At 38.0% G+C, this 18,104-nt stretch overlaps 2 protein-coding genes across 3 annotated transcripts in view; one reads left to right on the top strand and one right to left on the bottom strand.

The window, feature by feature from the left end:
- LOC146003212 (MYCBP-associated protein-like) overlaps positions 1-3,079 on the top strand; it is a 64,578-nt gene extending 61,499 nt beyond the window's left edge. For both annotated transcript variants that reach the window (XR_014443811.1, XR_014443813.1), the window contains one exon: positions 2,823-3,079. The gene's annotated coding sequence lies outside the window, so the exon portion shown is untranslated. The remainder of the gene's footprint in view (positions 1-2,822) is intronic.
- The window catches only part of SecCl (Secretory chloride channel), a 44,961-nt gene that overhangs the window by 4,004 nt on the left and 22,853 nt on the right, over positions 1-18,104 (bottom strand). The window contains exons 2-7 of the mRNA XM_083141407.1: positions 17,704-17,884; positions 15,259-15,488; positions 13,962-14,044; positions 10,502-10,708; positions 3,308-3,463; positions 20-185 (exon numbers count right to left, since the gene is read on the bottom strand). Coding sequence (XP_082997533.1) covers positions 20-185; positions 3,308-3,463; positions 10,502-10,708; positions 13,962-14,044; positions 15,259-15,488; positions 17,704-17,884 — 1,023 coding nt within the window. The remainder of the gene's footprint in view (positions 1-19; positions 186-3,307; positions 3,464-10,501; positions 10,709-13,961; positions 14,045-15,258; positions 15,489-17,703; positions 17,885-18,104) is intronic.

The raw sequence follows: 18,104 nt of genomic DNA, 5'->3' as shown, positions 1-18,104 counted from the left end.
AGTATGAAATTAAAGTTACCTCCTTCTCCAGATGATGTTTACGAAAGCAAATTCCACCAGTGAGCCAAAGATGAACCCTGTGCATACTATAAACCAAATTTCTGTAGCTTTGATGTAGGATACTTTTGGCAGGGAACTACCAGTGTTTCTTGTCAGTGTGATGAATGTTAGCATTGTACTTGTTCCTGAAATGGTATGGAAATGAAAATATGAAGCACAAATATAAACAAACACACAAGGATGGTTTTGGTAAGTATCCACTCTAACACGGAAGGAATACAGGTAGATCAGTGTATCCTACTTCCAAGGATATTACTACTTCCAATGATCTTGCAACAGATTTAACCAGAAAAAATGTATTTTTTTCTTTCTCCTGAAACCAGCTACTCACAATATCATTATCCTGGAAATGCATGCCTTTCAAGCTGACCTTTGTGGCAGAGCAGTTAACACAGCATTCTATGATGCCAGGGGTCCCAGATTCGTATCTCAGCTGGGCATGGGTGTTCTTTCTGAGTGTTCCTTCATCAGTTTCATCATATCATCGTCACTCATCCTTGTCTTCGCAATTAACCAAAAGTGGCAGAAAAGTGAAGTAAAATAAACCAAATCAATCAATCAATGTATGCCTTTCAAGTGCATTTTAAATTTGGGGAACATGTCATAGTCGGATGGGGTTAGATGAGGAGAATGAGGTGTATGATCATACACAGTCCAGTTTGTGCATTGTGAGATGGGCCCTGTGACAGGGAACATTATCCTGCAGAAACAGAATTCCCTTTACTAGTTTCTTGCTCTGTTTCATCTGGATGGCTAATTGAAATTGACACAGAATGCTGGAGAAGTATTGTTACACATTATCAAAGAGGAGGTTACCATCTGCATTCCAAAAGACTAATGCCATCACCTTGCCATCCAGTTCCTTTGACAAGACATCTTGGTGAATAATGTGTTTTTTTTTCCACTTTGATCTACATGTATTGTCTGGTACATACTTTGTATTTAAGCACAAAATGCCAACTGCTTTCAACTACTCTAACATCAGACTAATTATTCTTTTGATCTCACTTGATGATGACTGTTTGAAATATTGCATTTAAAAACCAGAAATACTAATAAAAGTAAGTGGCGAAAAATCACTTATACATAATAATGTTAGCACTTTAATGAAACTTCTGGTGCTGGGGACCTTAGCGATGAACCCAGGTTTCACCCTCAGTCACCAAATGACTCAAAAAATTGAGTGAACTCATTTGAAAATGAGCCAAAATTGCATTAGAAGTATGCATTCTGTGAAGTGGTTAACCATTTGGGGATCTACTTTGTGGATAGCTTGGTCAGTCCAACTTTCTGGGGAACAATATAATAAACACATTCAGTAGAGATAGATAGAATTTGCATTATTCACGTTGATTTGTGAGTATTACCTCAAGCATAATATCCATGTTCCGTACGTTGCTGCAATTTTGTGTCACCATGTCCACTGATCTTTGGTCAGTATTCTATGATGGGCAATAAACATAACCATTGTGCAAAAGCCTGTGAGGGCCAAGGCCTACCTACTGACTGCCAGCCTCACTCCCACATTCCTCAGTAGAGGTGAGCAATCATCCAACCAGTTACAGGGTGATGTGTGGTCAGCATGGTGGACCCCCAGTCGATGTAGGTTTCCATGACCGGGTTACACTACTCATGCGTAGCTCCCAATTTCCTCATGATGGTGGGTGGCCACCGGTCCCATACACTGGTCAAAATCTCAGGAGAAAAGTTATTATGCTTCTCCCCAGGCGACTTGAACTAGCGTGTGTCCCGTAGCCTGAGCCCAAAGCCTGATGCCTTAGACTGCATGGCCATGGTGTGGGACCTATGATGGGCAATGATCACTCATAATTTGATGCAATTCAGCATCGGCATTTTGTGCCATGACCTTAGAAAAAGGACTTATTCAATGTTTCCTTCTCCTGCATACTGAACTTCATGTTTCTAGTTGACATTCATTCAACTTGTAATGAGAGAAAGACTATTTACTCTAGGCACACCAAATATACATGTAAATAGTCACTATTTTATGTTCACAGTGTGCATATATATTTTCATTCCTTCCGTAATTACAGCATGTCCGTAAAGTCATGGTGCACTTTTGACCGGTCACAGGAAAGCAATAAAACAAGATAGAAATGTGAAATCTTCACCAAATAAAAGGAAAACTCTCCAAGTTTCTTACCTATTCAGTGTAGTTCGATGTGGCCTCCATTTGTTGCCCGACACACATCGAAATGATACTCAAGTTCTTCCCACACACGGTTTAGGACGTCTGGTGTAACAGAGTGAATAACGTCTGTCTGTGATTCTCTGTTTTAAATGATTAATGTCGTTGATATGTTCACCGTACACATGTTGCTTCACATAACCCCACACAGAACACACTGGACTTTCCTCTGTACCATCCACATCTCGACTGGCGTGGGCGAGGGCTGATCCGCTGCTGCGCAGTTCGTGGTGTTGCATCATCACCTGTGTGCGCACACACTTGCGCATCATACTACGGAAACTTGGAGAGTTTTCCTTTTATTTGGTGAAGATTTCACATTTCTATCTTGTTTTGTTGCTTTCCTGTGACCGGTCAAAAGTGCACCGTGACTTTACGGATACGCTGTAGGTTTGAAACTTATCAAGCCCCCTTGTATACAAAACACTTGAACTCCCTTTTCTAAGAATGTAAACACCATTAGAAACAGCAACTTGTTTGAGCTTTCTAATAATAGAGGTATCACATCATTTGAATGATGGTTTATTTTGTTTATTTTTTCTTTTTCCTAAAGTGAAATTTGAGTGACAACTTGTTTTGTGACTTGAGCTAGTGAAAATTGAAGAAGGAAACCTGTGATAAATATTGACCCAAAGACTGATAAAGCACAGTTTTAAACATTGGAAGATAGTGATGCAGATTATAGGAGCACCAAGTAGGATATTAGTTTCCTAAGTATCAGGAATAACTAACCTTGTAAAATTCAATAAAAATAAATTCAAATGGTGTTTTGTGTTACATGAATGGTGATTTCACCATTTTCTTCTTTAAGTACATGTTTGTTTTAGTGAATACCATTAGTTCACTTTGTGTCTGACTGGTTGTGTGTTCTTGAGTTTTCAAAGAAAATCTCTGTCAAATGCATTTGAAAAATTAAAAACAAAATTATAATTTACATGGTGGTAAAATTTCTAATTTCTTGGCAATTCTAAGGTTGATTTATTTATATTTTTGTACAAAATAGCATACATTTCACGTGATTCATGCATAAATACATACCAAGTGTGATCCTGCCAGGAACAGCATTTGGATCAAGCCAGAATGCAACCCATGAGACAACCACCAGAAGAATGCTGGGCATAAAGTAGTCCATGAGGTAGTGACCCACTTCCCGAGCCAGGTGAAATTGTATTGTCAAAGTGCTGAAATTTCCAGCTGGAAGGGAAAGTAAAATTTTATTTATTTCTGATGATCCTTTAACACTTTAACAGTACAAGAAAAATATAGAATTTTTCTTCTATTTAACAATGTATGATGGAACTTTTTATTTGCCTGATAATGATTTTATCATTAGATAATAAAATATTTGTAAATTTACATATCAAATATATGTGCATATGTAACCTTTGATTAACTTTCAAATATCTGTCATTTTGTTATCCTTTTATTTTGGAAACAACACTCATGTACACTGTCTTTTTAGGTACATAATTTCTCTTTCTAAGGAAAAAGCACATCGGAACCAGGGGTGATCAAATTCAGATAAAATTGTATCCATATTACCTTTTCTTGGTCTGGATGTTGGATATTTATATCTATCTGATATCTGTGTATCTGATGCTGTCTGCATAATCCAGAAAGCAATGGATACCAGTTAATTTAAAATTTAGATCTCCACCCAGGCCCGTATCCAGAATTTTATTTCGGAGGGGGCTCTACCCTAATCAGCAGCCAACATCTAAAGGTGAAAAGTAGGTGGATAGAAGCCCTGAAGATGATTTTTTCAGTAGTTACAACTTATTGCACAGTATGTTTAATACTGCTAAGGTAGTAAAATTAATTACCACCATAGTATGTGTGTAGGATTTCAGGATGGTCTTCTGCCCCTCCCCCTGGCTACATGCCTGTCTCCACCAGTTGGGTTTCTCCACCCCTAATCATAAACAGCTGGTTATTTACAATTAGACCTACAGAGATTAATATAGGTAAGGTTATCAAGTATTTGTTTGGCATTTTATGTAAGATCTGCACTACTGGCAAAATTTTCATATCAATATGTCCCTATGCTACAGCATGTTTCATAAATAATTGACACTTCTACAAAATTTATTACTGGATAACTCATGTTGGCAACATGAAACTTGTATTTTCAGAAAATGTAGATTTTCCCCATCTTATAAACTTCTTCCATTAATACCGTATTTACACGTGTATAATGCGTACCCTATTTTTTTGATAGGGAAAAGTGACAAACAATTATATCTCGTATATAATGCGCAGTATAATTCAGTTTCAAGAAATGTCTTTCTTAGTTGTAGGTCAGAAAGCTATTGTTACGCTGATCAAGAGTGAATGACATCATACCTATTCAATGAATCACTTGTTGCTATGTGGACCAAGAGGAGAAGAACATCACGTGTGTATGCCATGAGTTACCAACCCACACCACTTCCCCCCTCTCCCTCCACTGTGCTTAGCATCCCAAAGCTTTCACCCTTTAACCACCTTATTTATTCTGTAATAGTAGAAAGTGAGATTAAAGTTATGTTATGGATTTGCAGTGCTCAGGATGTTATTTTCTGTTATTTATTGCCCAACAAATACCGCTGATATGCATCCCTTGTGACGGGAGGTGCATTCTCGAATTCCGCCAGAAGGGCACTGCTTTTCTTGGTGTCCTAGAACATTACATTACAAAGTAAAAAATCGTGGGTAATGGCCTTCAAACTTTTATACGAGATTTTCATCATTCCTTCTTTACTTTTTCAAAAAAAAAAAAAAAACTTCAATATATGTACTTTTTCCTTGACTAACATAACATTTATATGATGTACATTCAGGACCCTCAAATTAGCAGTTAGCAGCACAAGATTTCTTCCATTAAAGCATTTACACACTCCATATATATAATATTATTTGGCCAGTAATACATGTTAATTATTATCTTCTTATTCCTTATCTTTTCTTTCATCCAAAGTACCATAAAAATCAGAATGTTCCTTCATTTTGTGATGAAGTTATTTGAACCGCATTTCACATTAGTGTCACTATCTTGAATGGAATACTGTTGCCATATTCAGAAACTACAGGATTTAAGCTTTACAATGATATATAACATGATAGGGTTCCGTAATCATGAAAAATCAATGCGAGTGTCACAAAATCATGAAATGAACTTGTACGGTTTCATGTTGGCTGTCCGAATTATTCTGTGCATAATATGCACCACAGTTTTTGGGAGCAAAAATTTTGGAAAAAAGTGCGCATTATACATGAGTAAATACGGTATATTGCTCTTTTCAGTCAACAATGACAACTTCAAATATTGTTGAACATTTCTTGTTAAACTGAGTATATACCATCAGTTTTGGATTAGCCAATTATAGTGAAAGGCCTGCCCAATGGCGTAGTGGTAAAGTCGTTGCCTTACGAGGGTCACTATTTATATTTTGAGCCTAACAATGAAAAAACAGGAATTTGGCATTGAAAACTGCTTTATTGTTTTTCGAAGTATTCTCCTTTATGGTCAATACACTTTTGCATTCGTTCGAACCATTTGTCAAAGCAGTTTTTCCAATCTTCTTGAGACACCTCCATAATATGGTTTTTGAACGCATCAACGGCATCTTCCGCCGACGAAAATCGTTGTCCACGCAATTTATTCTTAACATTCGGGAACAAGAAGAAGTCATTAGGTGCCAAATCACGACTGTCCGGCGGATGACCCATCAATTCGATTTTTTGACTGTTCATAAAGTCGGTTGTTAGACGAGATGTGTGACAGCTGACAATGTCTTGATGAAGAATGATCCAACGGCGTTTGTTTGTTTTCCGTATTTGACCGAAGACCTCTGGCAAACAAATTGTTGTGTACCATTCAGAGTTGACCGTTCTGCGTTCCTCTAAAGGCACAGTTGCCACATGACCAGTTTTCCCGAAAAAACAGGCGACCGTTTGTTTCGATGTGCTTCGAGCGTGAACAACTTTTGTTGGATTGGGTTCATCTTGAAACACCCATACAGTCGACTGCTGTTTACATTCCGGCTCATATGCATATATCCATGATTCGTCACCTGTTACAATCTTATATACGTCTTTTGAAGCACCACGATTGTATTTATTGAGCATTTGTTTGCACCAATTGACGCGAGCATCTTTTTGAGTTTTTGTCAAAATTTTGTGGGATCCAACGAGAACATAACTTTCTCACAGCTAAATGATCATGTAATATTTTATATATGCTGGTGGAACTAATGCCTATGGTTTCCTCAATCTCACAGTATATCACATGACGATCTTGCAGTATTAGGTTTTGCACAGCATCAATGTTTTCTTGAACAACAACTGATTTTGGACGACCTTCGCGAATCTCGTCGGTGAGCGAATGGCGGCCACGATTAAATTCGTTATACCATTGTTTCACAGTGGCAAAGGATGGGGCTTCATCGCCAAATGTGGAACTAAGTTGATCGATGCACTCTTGTCTTGATAATCCACGTCGAAAATCGTAAAAAATCATTGCACGAAAATGTTCACAAGTTAATTCCATTTCATTGTTGTCGTGCAATCTCCAAGGCAACATAAACAACACAAATTAAGCTATTGACAAAACATTTGAAGTACGTTATGGTCAATAATGCCAGACGATTCCGTGCAAACGTCAAATCACGCCTAACTTCAATCAGTGTTGCCAAGGCTCAAAATATAAATAGTGACCCTCGTATAACCAAGGAGTCCTGGGTTCTATCATTTTTGGAAAGTCTGGTGGAGGCACATGGTGGTCTGAATCCCACTTTAAACTGTAGCTCCAGTTCCAATTAGCTTATCTGTACAAAAATTGGACTTAAGAGCATAAACTCAAACTCAATTGTAGGTCAAATGGGGAAAATCCCTGGAAACATGCACCAACATATTCCATGTGAGGGTAAACATAACAAATTTATTGACCTTTAGAATGTATACATTTATAACTTTATCATACATTTCATTGGATCACATTTTCACTACATCTCATTACAAAGCTTTTCCTTCTGAATTTAATTGATATACAAGATACACTAGTTCATGGAATGAATCATGATATAATACGTAAATAGAACATGAAGCAGACAGTAGTGCAGAACATATTGAGTGAGTATAAAATAATACTTTTTGAAACACATATACATATCTAAAGGGGGGAAAACCTCCTGAAGTAGCCCGCCTCCACCCGCGTACTTTCGAGGGTATGCTCTTAATGTCCTGGTACCTTTAAATAAACCAGGACATCAGTTTCCTGAATTTAAACGGTTCCCCCGCCTTTTTTATCCTACTTCTTCTCGTCTTTATTTTCATACATAAAATACAAATACAAAAAAGAAAAGGAAATACATGGAGATTCTATACATAGCTACATTTAATAATTTTTAGTTTGTATTATTTTAATAGACCGTTCTGGTGATCGGAACAAGTCTTAAGAGTTCTTGTAAATTTACTGTGCATTTGTATGATTGGTAATTAATTAAACTTGTTAATAGTAGTTATGGATTAATTTGTGTTAGTTTATTGGTTAGTTTTAGTTGTCGTATAGATAGTAGGAAATGCTGTGTACAGGAGGGACAACCATTCTGGTATCCAGAACTGTTTTAAGCTTGAGGGGAGAGTATGATGGGGTGATGGGGTGAACGATGGCTTGGATTAGTCTGCACAGATGCAAGTTCCCTGTCTGGTTTCCAGATCAGGCTTTATTGTAATGTGTGGCGAGAATTTGCTATTTGGAAGGAAGTTAAGTGCACTGAAATACTGGACTAGTTCATTAATTTAGTGGATATCGATTCCTAATATACACATACTGTAAGAGGTTTTGTAGTTTCTTATTTATCTTGCCGTTGTTGCAGTTATGTGTTGAGGACACACGCTCGATAAGATACCGGCGTCAGCACTCCGTGTCAACTTGGTTATGCGACATGAAGCTGACTGTGCATTCCACACTAGCGACAGTGGCCGTGCGAGGTTCAATGTCCGTGCAGACTGAAGCTGCTATGAGGTCTCAGAATGAAATCACAGCCGCACAATTTAACATGAATCAGTAATACTAAGTTTTGATAACATGCTAATTATGCGGAAACTGTAATTGTTAGATATGTAATAGATAAATATGACATAAAATACGCAAATAATTATATGTAGACTTGATGATAATAATAATAATAACAATTATAAAAAAGGGAAAAAGATAAACAAACTTTTATATTAGATTATATTAATTAATAATAAGTATATAAATCTATGTTCATGGTTTTTACTACACTTACATTGTTAAAAAATTAATTTTAATTTAATTTCTTTGAGTTTTCGAAATTTCCTTTTATATTAAGTCTCTTTGGTGCATACTGGATTCCAGCAGATTCCAAGTCTAGCAATTTTCAAGTTAAATTTCTAAGAGTTTATGGTCCCTCATCTTGGATTTATTATTAAAGAAACTTTAGTCACGATTTAATGTGGGGTTCTGATATTACTTTTAAACAGTTTTTTTTTTTCGTTATTATGCTATTACATTATTTTATCCCTAGAGATGGTTTTTAGGTCATTCTTCATCTTCGACGACTTCTCTCCGGGCAACCTTCATGGCTCTCCCCAGGCTGATTGGGCTGACGTAACCCTCTCCTGGCGGCGGCTCCTCGTCTCCCAGTGGACACTCTGAAGTTTCTCCTTCGGGATGAATCTTCCAGTGCCGACTCCTCTTCTTCCTCTGGTATCTGCTCCCGACGCGATTGTGACGGTCTCCGGGGAGGGGGTGTGGGGACTTGGTTTCGTATCCTGCTGCTTCTGCGGGGCTCCTGTTGAGGAGGGGGGGCTGGTGGGCACCGGGTTTCCGGTTCCGTCAGGTACCTCCGCAACTCGATATTAGACACTAAGTCTGCGAGGTCGCATAACTTCTTTACATGTTCGCTCCTTATCAGTTCGAAGATGTTGTTATTCGGCAGGTCTCTTCTGGCCGATATTATCTGTTCATCAGAGGCGGGGCAAGAAAAAAACTCTATGTTCTGGCATGTCTCTTTCCATCAGGCAGTCTCGGCATACGTCCGTTCCCCTTTTACCTATTTTTGTGAGGTAACTCCCGTATGGTCCGTGTCCTGTTAGAAGATGTATCAGCCCTCTGGATGGCATGACTTCCCTGTTAAAAACGTTCTCCTGCGTGCAGGGGAGAAAGTTATGCAGTCTTCTACCCTTCTCGCATTCGCCCCATTCTCGCTGCCAGTCTCGATGAATCTTCGCCTTAATCTCCTGGACGGTGGGGAGGAATTCTCCCATTTGTTCGGTTATCTCCCCCTCGTTCCCACGTTTGAAGTGATAAGTCATTGCACTCAGCTTAATTTGATAATCAATTGGCAAAGTTCCCATTATGACAAACAGCGCTTCCGACGAAGTAGTTTTAAAAGCCCCAGTAACTCGGAGAATTACTTTCCTGTAAGAAGATCTTAGCTTACGAACGTACGTTACTTTGCGCAATGACGACGAGGCCCACGCCGATGCCCCATAAGTGATGATTGAAAAGTAGATGGACACTAGATAAGTTTTAATAACTGTGAGGGTAAGCAGTGCCTAACTACTTCAATTCTGCAGTTTATTGGTGACATGAATACAATGCCTTTCACATGTTCCAAATGGTAAAAAACAGCAGCCAACATAGTAGAGCAGTCATTGTTTCAGGAATTATAGATCCACCTTTTTGGAAGAATTCATTAATGTAAGCTCGCACCTGAATACGTATGTGGAGGTGCCAGCCTCCGTGGCAGAGTAGTTTTCAGTCAGAGGTCCCAGGTTCGAATCCTGGTCCAGGCCTGTTGTGTCCCTTCATGAATTTCATCATATCATCAGTCATCTTCATCTTTGCAGTTAGCCAAAAGTGGCAGAAATGTGAAGTAAAATAAACCAAATTAATCAACATATGCAGCGGTACCCCATCCTGCTAAAAAATACAGTCTATTGACGCCACTACTTACAATGTAGTCATCAGCAGTATCTGCAGCACAAACGAACTGAAGAATTGAATAAATGAAGCACTGGCTATTATCAAGTCTGTTATGCTAGTGTGTGTGTTTGGGAAAAGCTTTATGAAATACACTGAAATAGGCCATATATTTAAATATGTAAACAAGAGAAAATATTATACATGCACCACACATTGCTCACTAATATTGACCTTGAAATTCTAACTTTAAGAAAGTAAAAGAGGGACCTGTATCCCTTTTAGTATGAATTAGAACTTACCAAATTTCCCGTAGTAACGAGCGATAGCTTTTTCGGAGTCTAGGACAGAACCCTCATCTTCCTCAGCCATTTCAACTGAGTAGGAAGAGATGCTGAAATTAGTCCACACTTTGATCAATCTGTACTCGGTTAAATCAAACTTCTCATTTACTGTAACTGGAGAATCCTTTTCCCAAGACAAAATCAAATCGCTGGTGTTGTATGTCCCTGTGAAAATAAATCAAAGATGGTACTGCATTTTAATGTCCATTGCTGCACACACTGTATGATTAGATGCTAAATGATTTTAAGAATGCCATACAAAGCTAACTTCAGTAAAAATAGTTTATATTAAGTAGAACAAGTATGAAATCAGAGCTACTTGAATTTTATCCACTTGGAAGTTTTTTAAAATATGTATTCTTGTCATATCATACAAAATTAATATGATGCTTACTATATTGAAGGTCTTCTACATTAAAGATGGTACCGAATGTACTACAAACCCTAAGAGATTCTTCACTTTACTAAATTCAAGAAAACAAAGCCCAGTTATACCTAAAGAAATTGTTCATAATACTGATATTGCTAGTGGAGAAGAAAGAGCCGAACTTTTTAATGTTTTTTTTCATCAGAACTTCTCACCTCCCTCACTTTCCGACCCTCTCCCCCACTTAAATGCTGTCTGTCCTCACACACTATCTTCAATCAAAACATCCCCCGAGGAAGTAAAATACCTTCTCGCTTCATTGCCCCTCCACCGGTCCCTAGGTCCAGATGAAATCCCCACAATATTCCTACGTAAAACTGCCAACTCCTTGGCTCTTCCTCTGTCTGCCTTACTCAACAAATGTTTCTCTAAGGGTGTGTTTCCTAAAAACTTCAAACGGGCCAACATTGTGCCCATTCACAAAACTGGAGATAAAAAATGTGTAAAATCCTATAGACCAATCTCGCTTCTATCGCCACTATCAATTATTTGTGAAAAAATCATCAAAAACAGGTTACTTCAGTTTACGTCACCATATATCAACACAGCACAACATGGTTTTCTTCCAGGCAGCTCTTGCCTAACAAATCTTTCCGTCTTACTTTCGCATGCTGCCAGAGCTATTGATAATAACTCCCAACTTGACACTATATATTTGGACATTTCGAAAGCCTTTGACAAAATTAATCATAAATTTCTCCTTCATAAATTATCATCCAGATTTAACATCCATGGCAAATTTCTCTCTTTACTCCAAGACTACCTCCATGAGCGTGAACAACGTGTTGTTCTTTCAGGTACCTCTTCTAACTTTCTTCCCGTTTTGTCTGGAGTTCCCCAGGGGAGTGTCTTAGGGCCGCTCCTATTCCTTCTGTACATGGATGACCTCCCTGAAAAACTGTCCTCCCTCCCTATCAATATACTTTTGTTTGCGGATGATTGTAAACTCTTTAAGGAGATCTCATCGCATCATGACATGATGATTCTTCAAAATGCTCTCACAGAACTTGTTAAGTGGTGTCGTCAGTGGAATTTAGAACTAAACCCTCAGAAATGCTCTTTCCTTACTTATTCCCTAAAAAAGAACAAAGTAGTGTCTACTTATACTATTGAAAACAAACCTATCCAAAACGTTTCCACCCAAAAAGGACCTAGGTATTATCATGGATGAAAAACTCACTTTTAATTATCATATTATTGCTACCACTAAAAAAGCCATGCGCCTTCTCGGTCTTCTATACAGATTTAGCGAAATTCAAAACCCATCATCTCTTGCTTTATTCTTTAAATCTTTCATCTCGCCCATCCTTGAATACTGTTCCCCAATTTGGGCAATGGCCTCAAAAACCAATCTCACCAGAATAGATTCTGTTCTCAGTTTCTTTCTTGCAATTGTTCGCCATAGAATACCTTCCTTTCGACATGTATCCAAATCAGACACCATGGCTGCTCTGAATATTCACACTCCATCCTTTCGTCGTGATCTAGCTGACATGAAATTTTTATACAAAATAATAAATGGCAAAATCAGAACAGATCTCCTAATCAGTGAATTCTCACTTAGGGTACCCCAAAAGCTAACGCGCAACCTGCAACTCTTCCACAACCCAACCACTAGGCTATCCCTTCTACAACGCTCCTTGTTTTACAGGCTCCCAGAAATCTACAACAAACTTCCCCTGAATGTAGATATATTCCTTCCAGAACGTAACTTTTGTATATTACTGACGAAGAACATGTAAATCTATCCCATCTTGTTATTGTTTTTTATCTTTTGTTATTATTTGTTTCTACTTTATGTTGTTTCAGTGTAAAATGGCCAAATAAGACTGTATCTGAAACTCTGAGTAAATAAATAAATAAATAAAGATAACAGGTCACATACATTGGTTAAAGAAGTGAATATATCACTCAGGTTCTGTACAAAATATTTATTATTTAATATTGGATTGGTACACTAAATTTTATATTTTTAAACTACATTAGTATCAGTGCAAATATTTCATATATTGGCATGTAAATACCTATTCAGATAATGTTACATTTCTAGGGAGACTAGAAATTAGAAAAATCACGCAATATATATGTATGTAAGGGCTCCCACATAGCCAAGTGGTAAACAGTCTCTCGCCTTTGGTGCGAGCGGTCCCCAGGTTTGATTCCCAGTGGGAGCCAGCAAAATTTTGTTGTTGACCCAGCGTCGTGAGGACAATTGAGAAGCTACTTGAAAAGAAGAAGTAGCGGACTCCAGTCATGAAGGCCAGAAAACAGCGGTGATGGGACCCGATGCGCTGACCACGTGTCACCCAATGAAAAGGTCTGGCCCTGGCCCTTCGAGGGCTGTTGTGCCACGTAGTTTTAGTTGTATGAGGGAGTATCAAAAAATTTTGGCTGTTGAGGTATAATTTGTTTAATAATGGAAAGATTGAAACAATGAACATACATATAGTTTGCCTGTAGTGTCTTCTATTCAGAGTTACCCTTCCACACAGTTGCCATCACGTTCGATGCATTTGTGCCAGCGTTTTATCCAGTCCTCAAAACCAGTTTGGAAAATTTCCACAGAACACTCCCTGCCCCACCGTACATATCCCAAAGGTGGATAGGTCGCATGACACATTCCTGAGATGCCCCCCTGAGGTTCCCAGACATGACACTATGGGATCTCTTTTTGTGGAGCTTTGATGAGGAAAGATTTTTGTCCCACTGTTGCCTCAAGATCTGGTGGACCTAAGAGAGCAGACCATTGGAGCCTTCGCTGCTGTTACAGGAGACATGCTGATTTGCATATGGGTTGAAATGGATTTTTTACTTGATATCACTCAGAGTTCACATATTGATTCTTTGTAAAGTATGTTAACAAAACTTGGAGAGATTATCTATGCATGCTCATACCACATCAGGAACCAAGAAAAAATATTTAAAAAAAAGGTACACTCTTTTTCCGGACACCCTATGTATTTTATAAGCATTAATTTTATGCATACTTACAACTTTCCAACTCAAGAGGGCAGTATTGTTGATCAAATGGAAACTTCTGAAGATTCATCCCACAGAATAATGTGACTTTCATTCTGAATGAAATGAAATTGCATACATGTTAGATATAAGTGAATAAGTGCCTGTGGACATAATTTCCCTTTTGTGTATAAAGAGACATAAGATATGGAAAAAAAAAGGTCAGGCCCGTAGCCAGGCAGGTTCCAGGGGGGGCTCCTGGAACTACCATCGGCTCCCCCTGGCACTGAGGTCAGCCCCCTTGACATTAGGTAAAACTATTTTGTGTAATTTGTTTGCAGTGAAGAGTGAAAATTTAGACACCAGATATTATTTTGCTCACAACTTTGGTGAAGGATAAATTCAGGGAGCATGAACAGCAGCTAATACATTCGTTCATCTTATTTATAAGAAGTGTAAGTAGCGGCAAGAATTTAGGAGATTCTCTTCTCTAGACTTTAGAAACTTCTTTCACAGTGGACCTTCTTTATCTGTACCTTCGTTGCTCCTGTTACGACCTCCCATTTATACAGAAATCTGTGACTTTGATGTCATTATGCAAATTCCCTCTGCATCTGCGTCAAAGGTGGACAGCTCCCAAGTTTTGGGAACGAAGTGGAGTTTTTATTGTTTCGGCCTGGGAGTGGAAAGTACGCTAGGCACTATGATTGAATATTGTCCATCTTTTCTTCGGCAATATAAATATCTGTATCATCAAACATAGTATGGAGTGAGTAGTAAGGGATGATTTTAGTAGCAGCCAATTAACACTTCAAGCGATATTTTAAAATATACAGAAAAAATGTAGTATTTGTGTGATATTTCTAAACTTTATGTAACTTAATGACTCCCCTCCCCCCACACAATTTACCTTCATTTCACACTCTTAAACTTTTGAAAAATGGACTTGATTTACAAAGCCCCCCCTTATAACCCGTGAGCCCCCCTCCCCCCTGGAGATCAATTCTGGCTACGGGCCTGAAAAAGGTTAATACATACTCAAAGTATCTGAACTATGCATTTATTCTTGGAGTACTAGAAAAACATATGCATAAATTATATAACTAGAGCAAGAATCAGTGGCATCTGGTTGAGAAGCATTCACGTTTAGATAATGATACCTTACATTATAACAAAATTGATTAATACACATTTACATTATAACAAAATTGGTTAATACACATTTATATAATGTTTATGGATAATCAGAGCCAATGTGCAATTTTTATCTGGTTCCAACACATGGATGTGTAAAGAAATTGTTGAAATCTATGAATATGAATGTTGATACCTGCTGGAGAGAAGAACAGTTCCATCTGGCCGGACTGTGACTAGAACATCCTCTCTGCTTGCCCCCATAATGCGAGAAACCCTCTCATTCACAACATAAACATGAGGAGACCAGATGCTTTCAAGAAGCCTGTCCTCTCCCATCACTCTGTGAAGGTCTGGATCAATGGAGTGGTAACTCAGACGGTCATCTCGCCAACGGAACCTCAATAGTATTTGAGCCGTGAATTGCTGAAAGAATAAAAGAACTTCTATTTTGCAACTTGTAAAATGAATGGTAACATTTGGAAGAATTTATGTGCCCTCATTCACATAATTTTTAAGAATATTAATACCATGTTCTTTAGAACCATATTAATTTGCTTCAAAGACAATTTACAATGTATTTGTGATAAGTAAATAATCAAAATTTTGGCTTTAAATTTAATAAATAAATTGACATTTCAGTGTTATCATCAGTGCTTGAATTTAGAATTAGAATTAGAATTTCTTTATTCATGGGCGAAGTTCAGCCTGTGGCTGCTCTACCACTTAACCTGCAGGAGAGGACGTAGGGAGGGACGCCACCCCCCCCCTTTTAGGATAATTTGTGTAATCAGCCCCCTCCCACCTACTTCACTGTGTCTATGTTGAACCATAGAAGCATCCCCTCACCTATTCCCAAACTCAAGCAAGCATCTAGGAATTTCCACTTCGAGCACTGGTTATTATATTGAATAAAATTTCAAACTTGAGTTAGAAACTGGAAACTTATTGTACAAAGAAAAATTTCAACCCTAGTAGGCATATTCACACAATCTAAACCTTCTATCACATGTTTGAAATATATGGATCATTATAAAGTTTATTAATATTTAAAGCAGTTTTGCTGTAGATTTCAGTATTCCTGGATTTTGCATAACTCCAGAAAGTGTTACATCAGCCAACTACAAATTTTGCATAAAAGCGTTTACTTTGCAGTTTGCATATAACTTTGTCTCGTTTCAATATGAATATCAACTTTTCAAATCACCTCAAATGTATATTACAGTGTGTAATATATCATTTTGTGTTTCTGTTAAAAACAAACTATGCAATTTGACATTATTCCTTGACGGTAGCCAAGTAAAGTGATTGTTAGGAGTAGTTTTATCCAGGATTTTCAGTTTGGTGGGGGTTTTAATGCAAATTTAATGACACATTGACGATAAACAAGGCCTTTGTGAGAAATTCTAGGGGGATGCATTTAGATAGTTCCCCTCCCAAGTAAATTTTTGGACCAGATTTTCTTTTCCACAGGAGGAAAGTCTCATAGTCCTTCCAAATTGTACCAGAACCCCAGGTGATACGTACCTTGTAACTTTTTCTATTTATGTTGTTTACAGGTTAGCTCTGGTAATCCTAAAAGAAACTCAAAGTAAGGAAGTGACTAAGAAGTAAACAATTCCTCCTCCCCCCCCCCCCTGCTCCTGTTCAGTAACTTCATGCCATTGACACTGTTTCTTGGGAAACACCTGTGATGCATCTGCGCTAAGATGTTACTCAGCTGAATTTCAATGCAAGTGTCAATATAATAATGGTAACCTGTCTGCTGCCTTTATGCAGCAGATAGGTTCAACATTTGCAGTTTCTTCCATCTAACCCGTCATCCCTTTCACAGAATTCAAATTCTTCAAGCAATCAATAGGATAATGCATGAATATTCAATAATGGCTGCAATATATTTGGGTAAGGTTTTAATTAATTAAGTTTTCAGTTAATTAATAATAATTTAATTGATTAGTTCGGAAATTATTCAATGTTGCAAACATGCAGAAGATGCATTCATTTATCTGAGACCTTTATGAGCAATATAGTAGTGGTCAAATCAACAACTTTTTCATTCTCTTGTTTCAGATGACCAATGTTTACACAGTAGACAAAATCATGTGGTATTTTGAATAATGGAAGGAAAACATCTGTAATTTCTACCCAAGTATCAGGACATAGACTCTCCCCCCCTTCCACACACACACACAAACACAAACAAGCAAACATCTCTTTCCCCCCAAGGAATAAAATTGTTAACTAGTAAGAGGTGATATGGTATCCTGAGGGGCAAGTTCTCCTTTATCACTCATATAGATACCACCCTGCTCACAAGTAGGGTTAAGGTCTGGTGAATGCAAGTGCAAATCCACAGTAATGCGTAGTGTGTTGGTTTACTGTCAGCTTGTTTTGTACTTTTCGGTTATTTTAAGTCATGTTTCGACTTCTCCAGGTTAATTACAATGTAGAGGGTGAATTGATGAAACTGGTTAGAAATTAAACACAAACATTAACAACCTGTTTCACCATCACAGAAACTCGATGTAAAACCAAAGAAGAATCCCTACGTGACGTGACTTCTGATTCACCCTGTATATTGGTTATCTTTTAAACAACTTCAGAGAAATATAAATGACAGTTGAAGAGCTTTGAACCTTACCAGACTCTGAGCTTCAATGGATCCAATGAAGTACACATACACTCTTGCTGTGACCTGTAGAGGGCCTGTGTAGATTCCTGGCCTGGTCCATTTGTCGTAACGACAAGGGTCTGTAAGCTTTTCAATGATTTCTGTGTTGCTGAGGTTATGGGCTGGCTCTGGTGACGGACACGTAGATTTCCTAGAAAGCAAGGTTTCTTACATTAAAGCCTAGTGATCAACAGCATCAAGCTACAAGCTGATTCAAAAGTCACACAACCTAATCTCTGATCGTTAATAACAAGAAAATCAGAGATATTCATGTGGATTTCTTTTAGTTACACGTTAAGTCGCCTCCCTTTAAACATTACTTGAAATTTTCCACATCACTTGTCAAGGCCCATGAGCATCCTGCAGGAAAG

The sequence above is a fragment of the Lepisma saccharinum genome, chromosome 1, assembly GCF_977018435.1.
Source record: "Lepisma saccharinum chromosome 1, izLepSacc3.1, whole genome shotgun sequence".
Lineage (NCBI taxonomy): Eukaryota > Metazoa > Arthropoda > Insecta > Zygentoma > Lepismatidae > Lepisma > Lepisma saccharinum.
This window is presented reverse-complemented; position numbering and strand designations above follow the sequence as displayed.